Source organism: Mercenaria mercenaria, chromosome 16 (assembly GCF_021730395.1).
Source record: "Mercenaria mercenaria strain notata chromosome 16, MADL_Memer_1, whole genome shotgun sequence".
NCBI lineage: Eukaryota > Metazoa > Mollusca > Bivalvia > Venerida > Veneridae > Mercenaria > Mercenaria mercenaria.
In genome coordinates, this window is record NC_069376.1 from 43,373,115 (window position 1) to 43,388,315 (window position 15,201).

The following is a 15,201-nucleotide window of genomic DNA, read 5'->3' on the forward strand; positions in this document are numbered from 1 at the left end:
ATGTGTAAACTTTTAAGTGACTGACGTGGAAATAGCCGAGACTGTTTACAGGTTATAACACACTAAATAGTTGTTGTGTTCTTTAGGCATGAAGGGGGCAATTAGCCGGATATGCCTCCGTGGTCCACTCGAATGTAGTCCATATCAATATATAGTGCAATTTTCCCGCCTAGTAAAGGCCATTTTCATGCCAGATATAAGCTTTATTTATGCTTGATTGTAAAAAGGAATGTCCGCAGATGATTTTAAGCTACGTTATATGCTTCAAAAGTTGATTGGAAGCTGCCTTGTAAAATGAAAGTGAAAGTAGGTATTTCCTGATGTCTACCTACGCAATATTAACGTTTTCACCACGTGTCTCAGTCACGTGACCATGGTTTCACTGCATTATGGTCAACCCCATATTTTTTGGGTATATTTTGATTGCCTAAAGATAGACCTTCAAGACAAGGGTAGTCTCGCAGGAAGTGAAAGGCTAGAAATCTTGATAAAAATATGTTATAAGTTGTTAATTTTATATAGAAAATAGTAGCGGATGCATTTAATACCTTCATACCTAAAATGAAAAATTCGCACTTCGTGAAAATTGCTTTAACCGATGTAAAACTGGTACTTTCTGATCAGAATTGAGCAATAAGCACCATTTCAAGACTAACATGGCATATTATTTGCATATTTTGGGCAAATCAGAGATTTTTTCGGAAAGTAGGCAAAATTCTGATTTTTAAGGTGCTTCCCCACATCTCAGCTTTGCATCAGCGACACCATTATAGGTAAGAATGACAGAAATCGATTATTTTTCGCGTACTTCCAGCTGTTTCTTGCAAACGAATAATAGAAATAAGATAAGTAAGGCCGTATGATACTATATTTAATGAAAAATTGGCATTATCTATGCCCATTGACACGTTTTTTGCATGTGTGGACTGTCTGTCTGAATGGGGCATAATTCCAACAGTAGCCATTCTTTCAAACTGAAAGTTGGCAAAATTGTTGACAATTGACTAACGTACAATAATTGACTGCAACAGAACGATTTTGAAAACTTTGGTATTTCTTATAGGCATGAAGGGGGCAATTAGCCGGATATGCCTCCGTGGTCCACTCGAATGTAGTCCATATCAATATATAGTGCAATTTTCCCGCCTAGTAAAGGCCATTTTCATGCCAGATATAAGCTTTATTTATGCTTGATTGTAAAAAGGAATGTCCGCAGATGATTTTAAGCTACGTTATATGCTTCAAAAGTTGATTGGAAGCTGCCTTGTAAAATGAAAGTGAAAGTAGGTATTTCCTGATGTCTACCTACGCAATATTAACGTTTTCATCACGTGTCTCAGTCACGTGACCATGGTTTCACTGCATTATGGTCAACCCTATATTTTTTGGGTATATTTTGATTGCCTAAAGATAGACCTTCAAGATAAGGGTAGTCTCGCAGGAAGTGAAAGGCTAGAAATCTTGATAAAAATATGTTATAAGTTGTTAATTTTATATAGAAAATAGTAGCGGATGCATTTAATACCTTCATACCTTTATTCTATATAAAATTGACCTATTTCCAAATGGGCGCAGCACACATCAGGACCCATTTTAAACGTCTGTAAACTATTTTCTTGAAGAATATTGTCAGTGCTAAATAAAAATAAAAAGAAAAGTGGGGGTCATGTTTGATGCAAGAAAAATAATTTCAGTCAAACACACAAACTGCAAATCAGCTAAAAAATGAGACCCCAAATTACACTGGTGGTGTATGATCTAATTTCCCATGAAAAATTTTGTCATGTTGCTATTTCATGATCAAAATGCTATCTACATGTCAAGCATAGATCTGTCATGTGATTTTACCCAAAAAAAAAATTGCAAAGAAAATAAGGAAAATAGCTCTACACAGCAAAAACTGAGGACTATTTGTATCCGCCATTATGCGACTACCATTTTTTCGCGCCATTTTTCTATTTAGTGTCTGTATGCCTACATAGACCTACAATGTTCTTAGTGAATTATTTTCATTCATAATCAAGATCTGCGAAAATCGGAAGTTTTTTCATGATGAAAACCAAATACTTTCATTCTGTAATTTTCATATAGCTTTTTAAGTTTTTTAGAGAAAAAAAAATCCATAAGTCGCTAAATTTTTTGGTTATTATATATTTGATTTACAGCAACAACGTTTGTAAAATTATTTAAATGTCTCCATTTCCCGCTATCTTCGGATTATCAGTAAGAGCATGCCTATAAATAACTCATTGTCAGCACAAATTAAATATATATATGAATGTATGCAAGTAAACTATGGCCGGGATCAGTAAAAACAGGGAATATCACAGATTATTCAACTTCGTGAAGAATAGGTACCACAATACCTAGATTCAGCATCAAAAATATGTTGTCCAATCTTCAGTCCAACTCTATACAAGTGAGACATAAAGAGACAAGTTTAATTATATTCATTATAAAAGCTATGCCGGAATTAAAGCTGAACTGGATCACGTGAAAATCACCAAATCAGAGTCAGCCCACAATATCCACTTCTAGGATTTTGCAGAACACTCTACTGCCAGCAATCATTCTTTTGAGGTATTGCTCGGAACTGGAGCAATCTGCCTGTAGAAATAATGTTAGCCCATTTAATTGAAGCATCCAAGGCTCAGCTTAGGCCAAACATCTGGTCTTACTTCCTTCTTCGATTTTATCTTTCGCGGTTCACATTCTCACCTTTTAACTCACTCACTTTCTCTTTCTGTTACGCACACCCTGGCAACTGTCTTTAGTCAGCTGAAGTTGACCACTATATAAAAGAAGAAACTGAAGAAGAAGAAGAAAATGAAGAAGAGGGACAAAAAGAAGAGATTCCCATTATAAGAACTTATGTTTACAGCACTGAAAATAATTTCTCATTTAACAATAAAATTGTTTACTTTATCAACCACACTCATCTGGCAGTCACCCAATGAGTAGCCCAGCCTTTTTCTTCGGGCACTTAATGATATTTCTCTTGTGTTCGGTCTTATACCCGAAGTTTCAATTGCGTTTGTTAGGGATTCATTTTTGAAGGGGAAAACTTTTATTTACATTGTCCTTTGATTTTCGAACCTGGACAAATGCAATAATAGAAATGTTAAAAAATATTTGAAGCGTTAAAGATATGGGATATGTGTTTTGAAACAATGAAACATTACTTACTTTTAGACAATAATTAGATTTGAGCGTATTTTTGGCAAAAAGTCATTTTATCTCCGCGCCAGAATCAAACAAGTATGAAAAAATATGCTATCAATTACTGACGTCTAACTTTATTATAACGTGGGTGCATTTTATTTAGACATAATCATTTTGTACCGACTGATCAATTTCCCCCAGTTCTTTTGGTGAGTGGGTAGGGTAACTCGAAGTAAGTGTGAATTGCTGCTTTTACGTTTTTTTTAATTTGGTTTAGTTGCATTTTCTTCTTCATCACTTTTGCGTTTTAGCGATCACAAGTTTTTTTGCATCGAAACTAGACGTATACATACGTCACGTTTGTGGTAAATAATCAACCGTTTGCGCTAAAATTTAAGACTTACTTCAGTAGATGATAATTACTTTATGTCATTTCAGATTTTACACATGAAAGTCGACGAAACTATGAATTGTCTCTTTTAACTGTTCAGAGCATTATATGTTTCCACTTTGTTTTGCTGTTTCTCTTCTTAATTTTTAGAGATAGCTAGGTGGGTAATTCGACTTAAGTGTGACTGAATGCCTTTTCTTGCCTACCTAGCGGGGAAAGTATAGATTTATCCGAGCACGTGCCGGGGATAGATATTCCTGTCTTTCCCTAGGCAAAAACCTTGTCTAAGATAGCGTGCACTAAGGTGACGTCACATAGTACTGGTACCATTGTGACGTCATAAACTTAATAAATAATGTCAGGAAATACCCAAACTTATTTGTCTCCACGATCTATTTTGAACATGATAGGCAAGAAAAATGATCTAACATGCCTGCCTGTGTAAGACAGCTGTTTTCCCTACCCTCGGGACAGCATGGATAAAAACCTCGCTAACGCTCGGTTTTCCATTCCACACTATCCCTCGGGTAGGGAAAACCCCGTCTTACACAGGCAGGCATGTAAGATCCTTATAATCTTACAAGGATGACTCCGTTTTTGGGTCGGGGCTTTGCTCCGACTCAATGGAATAAAGACGGAGAATAAAAAGCCACTACACTTTTTAGAACGAAACGGCAAATTACATATTCCTCATCCTCTGAAAAATAAGTGCAGCTACAACAAAGCACATGAATATGGCATATTTTCGTACGGCTATTTTTAGAATGCAGTCGCCAGATATGTCAACAATATAACTCATGTGTATTAGGTGTATACATCCAACAAATACGATGGCTTCTGAGAAACTGTTCTCAATAAAAGTTGACGGAAACCGTTTTCCAAGGGCGAATAGTTCAACTAATTTGATGTGATCCTAGGAAATGTTGAGATAATCTTTTCATATGGGCAATATCCCCACTCGCGTCAAACATTTGAAAGACCAAATTAGTTGAAACAATTTCCGATGAAATTTTCATCGCTGCCGACGCTATAGGTATAAATGCCGATTAATTCAAGAATAGGCCATAAATTCAAATAAAACTTAAATGTATCGAAAGGAGATGGATTTATGTAAACATTATCAAATAATATCTAAAATTAAGAATTTTCTGGTGTTTTAAACCTATGTATGTGCTGTACACGATAAACGTAAACTTACCGTGTGTACTCGCCTATATGCGCAAGCGACAAAACCAATAACTTTTCATAACTGTGTACTGTGATTTTTCTTCCATTATTTTTTGACGTTCAAAAAAAAAAATAAAACAAGCTGAAGGTCGAATTATTTTGACTGCAAGGGCGAAGTTTCGCTAAAATGATATAAATGAGCATTTAGTATTTGAGCCGAAACTTTGGCTTGAATGTCGTGGATTATCTACAAGTGGGAATAAATCGGAAATTATTGTTGAAAATGTTCGTAAAGTATAACGTCGCGCTGTGACTTGATTCAGCCTGAATCCGTTACTTATATAATATCAGCATCGAATCCTCGATTTCTGTGACTAGCTTATTTTGTTGCATGTATATCTTAATTACTTTATAAATGACCTAGCTTATTTTGCATGTATATCTTAATTACTCATCAATTTTAAGACAGGAAATGTGCAGACTGGAAATTGTAAAGTGTTTTTCAAAGTGAAAGTAGATCTACCATGTAGCTCAGTGAAAATGATGAGAACTTAAATTGGGACTTCCATAAACGCGTTTTAATCATGAAAAAAGTACTACATGTATAAATTTAATGTACTATGTAAAATACATTGTAACTGCATTTAACAACATTTTACTTGCTTTTATAGGCCAAGATAAAAAGTTAATTATTTTAAATATAAAACAAATACTAATACAGATACTAAGGCTTAGGACAGAAAGATGTAATTAATTTGATGGATGCCATCAATTATTTGAATGAAGCTTTAACTAAGTGTTGTATTGTTATACTACCGGACATAATTTGCAGTGCGGCTCTTTCGCAAGTTTGTCAAAAATCTTTTAAAAGACGAATTTCATTTACAAGCAGATTCTTAGTTTTCTTTCCAGGATTGCTTATTTATTTAGCAAAGTTTGGCTGACGCTATTTCTATTTTCTGATGATCGCATCCATTTACTTTAGAGAGATCCGTAACAGCACTTTGATAAAGGATATTACATGAGCGTCTTTTCATATTTTTATTAAACCAGTTGAGTAATATAATAAAATGCGAGGCTCTGCCAAGCATTTATTACGGTACATGTTAGCGGTTCTATCGAAACATCAAATATCTACGTCAAAGCTTTATTACACTAGTGTATTATCATTTTTATTCATTGGCTTTATCATACTCCCACGAAGTCAAACATGTGATCAATTAACATCTCTGAACCTGAAATGTTGTAGCTGTTATCAAAGGAATCCGAAAGAAGAACTTCAAAAAAAGGAAACAAAATCATTACTAGTTAAATGATCACATTTACCCCCCTGAGAATGAATCCCTTTAGGTTAGAGACCACCAGTTGTTTTCCCATAGACTTACATTGTAACATTATGGCATGTACGGTCTTCCATACATCGAAACATGTATATCTAATTACAAGTTTTTCAAGAACTATCTTAGTTCTACCAAAATATCGGACGAAAAACATATGAATAGTGATACTTTATTTAAGCAATTTTCGTGTGAATGAGATGACCCCCTGTTTACATCACTGACATGGCGGGAGAAATTCGTTTGATAAAACTTTTTTTTAATACACATACAATGTAGCAAATTTTGTCAAAATGTATAATAAAATACTGTAAATGTAGTGAAAAAATATCAATTTTGAAAAAATAATCACTTCCTGGGTTTGTTTACGTGACTGACCAACCAGAACGCACAGACGTTACCTTATTCCCAAGTATACACTAACCTCATTCCCAGTAAGTTCCCTGTACTTTTTTGAATTGGTGGTCTCTGACCTATAGATGAATGTTTCGTATCACGTTTTCCAATTTTACAGTGATATTGTGAAACATGATCCAATACCAAATGTCTTACAAAGTTTCATCAAGAAATGTTCAGTTTTAAGAAAGATATGGACAGTTTAATGAGGTCACCCCGCTGTCGATTTATATGCCCAGACTCAGTCCCTGTCGTCGTCAGATTGCATTTTTTCGTGAAAAGTTCAGTTATCTGCATTTGATTTGACTTGGAATTTGAAATACGATTCATTCCGTAAAAAATAGAAATAAGGTCTAATAATTTTGATCATTCTCTAATATTACAGAGATAAAAATGATCCTTTTTGGCCCAAAAGCTCAGATAAAAATGGGCACACCTGTTAAAAAAAGAGGCCACGATTTAAAAAAAGATCAAATTTCACGCTTATTTTTGCACGAAAACGTCTTTCTACATCATTTACGTCAGATTTGTGGCCATTTACATTACCTGTGATGGCTTCCGACGAAAGTCTTGTTTTAGCTCTATTATAGGTTAGAGACCACCAATTATTTTCCCATAGACTTACATTGTAACATTATGGCGTGTACGGCCTTCCATACATCGAAACATGTATATCTAATTACAAGTTTTTCAAGAACTATCTTAGTTCTACCAAAATATCGGACGAAAAACATATGAATAGCGATACTTTATTTAAGCAATTTTCGTGTGAATGAGATGACCCCCTGTTTACATCACTGACATGGCGGGAGAAATTCGTTTGATAAAACTTTTTTCAATACACATAAAATGTAGCAAATTTTGTCAAAATGTATAATAAAATACTGTAAATGCAGTGAAAAAATATCAATTTTGAAAAAATAATCACTTCCTGGGTTTGTTTACATGACTGACCAATCAGAACGCACAGACGTTACCTTATTCCCAGGTATACTATTACCTCATTCCCAGTAAGTTCCCTGTACTTTTTTGAATTGGTGGTCTCTGACCTTTAGATGTAAATGAAGAACATTCAGAAGCATGCACTCTGATGACTTATATGGCTGTCTGTGGCATGAAATATAATACTCAAATTGCAGAAAAAAAGAATGATTGAATTCAAGTTTTTGAATTCTGAAAATTTTTGGGAAGTTCGTGAAGTTTAATATTTGGGAAATATTTGTATTAACCATTTGACGCTTAATAGTTATGCTGCTGTAACATGTTAGGGGAGTTGGATACGCACTGTCACTTTGGTCATATTCCACTTGTTGTCCTGTTTACCCTTGACCTGCTAAATTTCAATAATGAATAGTTTAATCTTTGAATCTGGAAATACTACCATTTACTGTAAAGATGAATGCTTACCAAAAAGATACTGACTAAATGGCAAACAGTGCAGATCATGATCAGACTGCACATATGGGGCTGACTCATCGTATCCTTGAAGGTGCCTTTTTAGCTCGACTATTCGATGTTTGGAGAGCTGTTCTACCCGACCTGGCGTCGGCGTCCTTCAGCGTCGGCACCTTGGTTAAAGTTTCAAAGCACTTTCTCTATCCCTGTAATTTCTTGATGGATTTGTTTCAAACTTAAAATAGTGCCTCCTCATCATCAACCACATCATATGGCTCTGTTTTAAGCCTGACTTTACAAAGTATATTGAGAGTTATCAGACTTACCCAGGCGTCGGCGTCTTTCCGTTCCCCCGCCTTGGTTAAAGTTTTATTTTACACTTTCACTTTTTCCCCTTATCTCTGTAATTACTTGATGGATTAGCTTTAAACTTAAAATAGATATACATAAACATCACCAACAAGGGCCACAACTCTCACACCAATATTCCATGAATTATCTCCCCTGTTTACTTAGAATTTCAGGTTAAAGGTTTAATATACTTTCTCTCTGTCTCAGTTATGCCATGTTATAAATAACTGCTGAATTGCCCCGACCCATCAGTACTTTCAGTGCTTTGATTTTTTTGGCGAAATCATTACAGATTAAAAAAATCCTAGTGTTTATGTTGATCAGGATATCTTATGTATACTTGAGTGCACTCCTGGCCTGACGAACTGTGAGAGAATTGAATTCCAACAGTTCCGTAAATCTTTCCAACCAAAATCACACCTTATTAAAATATCAAACATGTATTTCTAACGAATTTCAGCTAAATTTTATAATAGTTGCAAATCTTTATCACATCTAATACAGGCTTTTTATAAGTAATAGATAGCAATTTATATCTATTGTTTATTTTGAAGCCAAAACAAAATCTGATGAGAGATTATGGTCATTTGTATTGTCTCTTTAATTCAGCAGTCTGTTAAAATGACTGTAATTCACAGCTGCATGAACTTAACTTTGTTGTATAGCTATTAAATTCAATTTACTTACAAAGGGTGCAATTCCAATACCTGTTAACACATATTTGATGTCATATGCCACTAACCAAGCAAAAAAAAAAAACAACAACAAACTACATAATCAATGTTATTTCTCATAATATCTCTAGGTATTCAGGGATAGATCGGCTTATCGGCCTCCTTGGTGGTATCGGCAGAACAGAAGTGGAGATAAGACTTTAGGGCAGAATGAGTTAAGTGGATATATTAGACAGCAAAAAGATTAAGATTTAAGTAACAAATCAGTGTTTTGGAATGTAAATTTCAACGGAGCGTAAAATATACAATTTCATTAATCACATGCAAATTTGCTTTAATTTAATGTCCGACTATTAATACCAACTGGTTTCTTAGGTGGCAGGGGAGTGCAGATTCGCGAATTCCACATTGACGTGTGGGTACCAGTGTTGAAATATCCATAGAAATCTTGTTTTTGCTTATTTTTCTTTGAAACTACTATGGACTATTGCAGATACTATAGACTACATAAAGACGACTCTCCGGTCCTATGCACCTGTCGCTTTCCATGCCAGATATAGTGAAAATTGGCTAAATCACCCAAATTTTATAGACCAAAATTAGCCTAACCGGGCCTCACTTTGAACTCTGCCATTCATCCATTTTGTATTTTTAAATCCAATTTCGTAGCATATATGTATAGTGCGAACATAGATGCATACCCAGGTGGTGTGGAATGTGTCTCCCAACCACCACTTTATTTCCCTAATTTTCACTTGAAAAAAAGTGGATGGATGACAGCCGAGCGTCTGGCCGACTTTTTGTTCTGATGTTTATGTTTTAGCCTCAACCGGAAGTACGGAGCTAGGAATTTTAAAACACCCGCCATGTAGAATCATTAACCGTTCCTCATTCCCCGGATATATTAAAGAATTAATAATGATAAATAACCAGTAAGATAGATATGCCTTTATATCTACCCTGTCCTGTTTATACAGAAAATCGACCGGGGCCAAACTACGAAACCACTCCCCTGCCACCTTAAGTTTTTAAGATGTTTAAATTAAATAAAATGTAACCTGTCCTGAATCCTAAGACACTTATAGTGATATCAACTGAACAAAAAGTGTTGCCGTACCTTGCAAGATAGCCGGTGAATAAGCCAACGAAAGTGCCCACCCCTCCACGCAAAAATCAGCCAAAATTTGCATTCTGAATCAAAGTAACCCCGAAAAACTATTTACTGCCTTTAAAGTTAATTTCACACGATATTAACATTTTAAAGCCTTTCAAATGTTAAAACCATGTACTTTTAACATAATTTTGGTACACAAATGCAGATTACCGTACTTATCCTATCGGGACAACCCCTTAAAGGCCACCCATCCATCATTTGGGGCCACCCCAGCCATTATATAGCTTAATGGCATTGCTAGATATAGACACAGGTGTTGCTTTTAAACAAAATGGCATGAATAGTCATTATCTAGGCACTAATTTCTTCTTTTGGCCGTTTTATGATACGAATCCTACAGGCTGGGGGTCCTTAGCTTCATTATTATATGGCCACCTACTGCCATTTTGGGTTTCGCTAGGCCGAATTTAGTACTCAGAAATGAATAAAAACCACTATAGGTTACAGTTCATTCCGTAATGGGTTTAAATACATGCAAAAAGTCAATATTTGAGTGGTTTGAAAATTTGCCTATTTTCCTTAATTAAGGTGGCAGGGGAGTGCAGATTCGCGAATTCCACATTGACGTGTGGGTACCAGTGTTGAAATATCCATAGAAATCTTGTTTTTGCTTATTTTTCTTTGAAACTACTATGGACTATTGCAGATACTATAGACTACATAAAGACGACTCTCCGGTCCTATGCACCTGTCGCTTTCCATGCCAGATGTAGTGAAAATTGGCTAAATCACCCAAATTTTATAGACCAAAATTAGCCTAACCGGGCCTCACTTTGAACTCTGCCATTCATCCATTTTGTATTTTTAAATCCAATTTCGTAGCATATATGTATAGTGCGAACATAGATGCATACCCAGGTGGTGTGGAATGTGTCTCCCAACCACCACTTTATTTCCCTAATTTTCACTTGAAAAAAAGTGGATGGATGACAGCCGAGCGTCTGGCCGACTTTTTGTTCTGATGTTTATGTTTTAGCCTCAACCGGAAGTACGGAGCTAGGAATTTTAAAACACCCGCCATGTAGAATCATTAACCGTTCCTCATTCCCCGGATATATTAAAGAATTAATAATGATAAATAACCAGTAAGATAGATATGCCTTTATATCTACCCTGTCCTGTTTATACAGAAAATCGACCGGGGCCAAACTACGAAACCACTCCCCTGCCACCTTATTCCACCTCAAACTCCTACGCAGTGATCTCCCATATGACGATAGCCTTCGTTATATGAGCCGTGCCATGAGAAAACCAACATAGTGGGTTTGCGACCAGCATGGATCCAGACCAGCCTGCGCATCCGCGCAGTCTGGTCAGGATCCATGCTGTTCGCTAACGGTTTCTCTAATTGCAATAGACTTTGAAAGCGAAGAGCATGGATCCTGACCAGACTGCGCGGATGCGCAGGCTGGTCTGGATCCTTGCTGATCGCAAACCCACTATGTTGGTTTTCTCATGGCGCGGCTCATATTGTATTGAAATGGGCTTGGAAAGAAGGAAGTATATTACATTCCAGCTATTCCTTGAATTAAATAAAAAGAATTTAAAATGCATTGTATACATATAGATTAATAGAAGACAAAGGATGTGTGTATCGCATAATTGGATAAACTGTTTATACCAGTGTTATCGGGTAAATAGACTGGCGTTGTTATAACGCGTTGTTTCAATTGTGAGTTGTAAAAGATTTACGCACTAGAAATGGAATAAGTGGTAAAAGATTTACGCACTAGAAATGGAAAAATACGAGGAAATGTTAGATATTGCATTTGCAATGGATTGCACAGCAAGCATGGGAATCTATATAGCTGTTGCTAGGGAGAACATAATACAAATTGTTAGGGATATAAAACAACGTAGGCAGTGTGACGTCAGACTTGCTTTAGTTGAATATCGTGATCATCCACCGGCAGATGAAACCTTCATCACCCGTACACACGACTTCACACATATTCCAGGAGAGATGAGAAAGTGGTTGTATGCGTGCGATGCAGCTGGGGGTGGAGACCTCCCGGAAGCTGTTGCAGACGCTTTACAAGAAGTTCTTTTGTTAAGTTGGAGAGAAGATGCTACGAAGATATGTGTGTTTATAACAGACGCCCCGCCTCACGGACTTGGAACATTTGCTGATAAGTTTCCTGGAGGATGTCCAGATGGACTGGATCCACTGGTTATTTGCCAAGCGCTAGCTAAAGCAGGTATTGCAGTGTATGTAGCGGGTTGTGAACCAAGTATCTGTGCGTATAAAGACTTTTACTTGGCTCTTACACATATTACAGGTGGACAATACGTACCTATGGAAAAATCTGACTCGTTAGTAAAACTGATTACATATGGAGCTATTGAAGAATTGTCACTTAGAAAATTTGAAAATGAAGTTGACGAAATTGTGCGAGCTCAAATAATTAAAGGTCGTGCGCTTGATGAGGAATATGTAGCACGACAGTTACATATACAGATAACAAAACGTGGAGAAAAAGTATCACAACTGCAAATGAATAAGAAAGAGCTGGCGTCAGCCATGTCTTCCAAATTTGCCAGGTCTTTGACGACAATGAAATCTTTTTCTGAGATCCAAGATGTTTACAAACTCCCTAAAGAATTAAGATTGTCGGCTATAAAAGATTTACATCTCAGTGTGCCCGATTCAGATCGTCCCTCTGTAGCTGGTGACTCAGACACGGTTTCGCTAAACACCACACAAACGCCCGATTCTGCAAGATATTCTCTTGCTGGAGATGAGTATCGTAGCAGTGATTCTTTGTCACCCGGGACAGACAAGCTAGTTGATAAAAAGGCTAAAAGAACTGTCAGCAAAAGTAAAGGGTTAAGAGGTGTACTACCGCCGTTGGAGGAATTAATGACTTCTTCGAGACCAGGTAGTGCAGATTTACCAACTCGTCGAAGTGGCGTAGACGGAGTGTTGAGACCGAAATCAAGTGACAGTGCAAAGCACGTAACCAAATCAACTGCAGACAAAACTCCTTCTGTAGATAAAGGCAATGATCTAGAAAGTGTGGAAGCTAACTTGTCATTATCTCAGTCTGTCAGATTGGTGCAAAGATCTCTTCAAAAGTTTAAATAAGTAATCCGATATGCTTCGAATTTTCCTACTTAAGACTGTTTAAAGACAGTGCATTCCCCGACTCTCTCACCTTCGTACCGAAACCCTCGAGGAGTACATGTTTGAATGTATTTCGTGAAAATTTACACAAAATATACAAAAAAGTGAAACATAAACATCGACCACAAAAAAGACAAATAAAGGAACACAGTGGGACACTGTTTTCGAACGGTCAGTGGCAAACAAAAACAACCGAAGAGTTTAGACCGGTTAATGGAGCACCAAATCTCACCCTCAACCCTTACATCACGGTTAAAAAAACGTGTCTTTTTGATTTTCTAGCGGGGAAAGACAAGGTTATTCGGGTAGTACAACAGTTTATCTAGGAAAACGATTAGCTACACGTGCTCATAATTTTATCAGTGTCATAATTTGACGTTATATTTTGACGTCTAAGCGTATGAGAGATTTTTAATTTAAAAGATTTTTGAAAAATGTTGCAATAGTATTAATGGTAGGCAATATAAATATTATTTAACATGTCTGTCTGAATAAAAACGGATGAAGACAAAACACTGACCGGACCACTAAAATTAACAGACTACTGACCGGGACAGCGTGGATAAAAACGCTCGCTATCGCTCGGCTGTTCCACGGCCTTTGGGAAACAGTCTTACGAGATGAACTACGATTACGTAGGAATCATCAATTCCTACTATTCTTTAAAATTTCATTGGGCCCTAGTATGTTTTTATAGACTGAATTAGAGTCACAATGTTTCATTCAAAATCAATATGATAAATGTGCAGGTGCGTGTGTGTGTGCATGTACGTATGTGTATGCGTACGTGCATGAGTGCGTGTGAGAGAGAGAGAGAGACTGAGAGAGAGAGAGAGAGAGAGAGATCTTGTCAGCAAATGCGCATAGGCAGATGCCAGTTTGTGATAACATATAGTGTACGCTATTTCTTGGCCCAATAGAAACCATTTTCTGTCAAAATATATCCTACAAGTAGAAGAAAGAGACATATGTGTTTACTAAATGTGCGGGGGAGCAGATTATGAGTTGTCTTAACTTTATTTATAGGTGTACAACCGACATGCTACACTAGGAAGAGCGTCCTGATTTTGTTTTTATTGGAAACATATATCTGACAATGCACATATTGAATAGACATTTAATTGATAAGGAGGTACAAAATTGGTAAAATTTAGTTAAAACGACAGAAAATATTAAACAAAAAGGAAATGTGTTTGTTTTACATGCAAGATCAAGGCATTGACCCTCTTGTGAAAATATAAAGCATGTGGCGTTCACTGTTGATGTATACTAGTAATAGAGATATTATATTTTGATATTAAACTGAAACAAACAGTTACCTTTTGCATATTCATTTATATATAAAAAATACGAAGAAAAAAAAGCGGGAACTATGTTTATCTATTTTATTTTGTTGGTCTTTAATAGAGCAACACCGAAACGACACAATTAAACTAAGGTTTTGTTTGTGGGGGAAAACTCCAGGCGGCCCTCCAGGCATCTTTTTCAGGCTCGGGCGAGCACTTAGGTAGATACACCAACTTTCGATAAGTGTTGATGTATACTAGTAATAGAGATATTATATTTTGATATTAAACTGAAACAAACAGTTACCTTTTGCATTTTCATTTATATATAAAAAATACGAAGAAAAAAAAGCGGGAACTATGTTTATCTATTTTATTTTGTTGGTCTTTAATAGAGCAACACCGAAACGACACAATTAAACTAAGGTTTTGTTTGTGGGGGAAAACTCCAGGCGGCCCTCCAGGCATCTTTTTCAGGCTCGGGCGAGCACTTAGGTAGATACACCAACCTTCGATAAGTCAGCTGGATGGCTTCCTTACATTCAGAATTTTACACTTCAACTGAGATTTCGATTCTTCGTCGGTGACGGGCAAGGAATTCGAAGTCAGAGGTCATGGAGGCACCTATAGAAGCAACGTTTGAAATATTTACTATAATTATGAAATTCTCACGCTGATTTTCATATCATGTAAATTGATAAATTCTGTCTCCGTTTTTCTTTTGCAAGTATTAAACTTAAATAT

The 15,201-nt window shown here is 36.3% G+C and overlaps 1 protein-coding gene across 1 annotated transcript; it reads left to right on the top strand.

Annotated features, from left to right (window-relative positions):
• The first annotated feature begins 11,616 nt into the window (after window positions 1-11,616).
• LOC123540635 (uncharacterized) lies at window positions 11,617-14,489 on the top strand. The gene has a single exon (XM_045325846.2). The coding sequence runs from the start codon at window positions 11,783-11,785 to the stop codon at window positions 13,130-13,132; it is 1,350 nt and encodes a 449-aa protein (XP_045181781.2). The 5' UTR covers window positions 11,617-11,782; the 3' UTR covers window positions 13,133-14,489.
• Window positions 14,490-15,201: the final 712 nt, after the last annotated feature.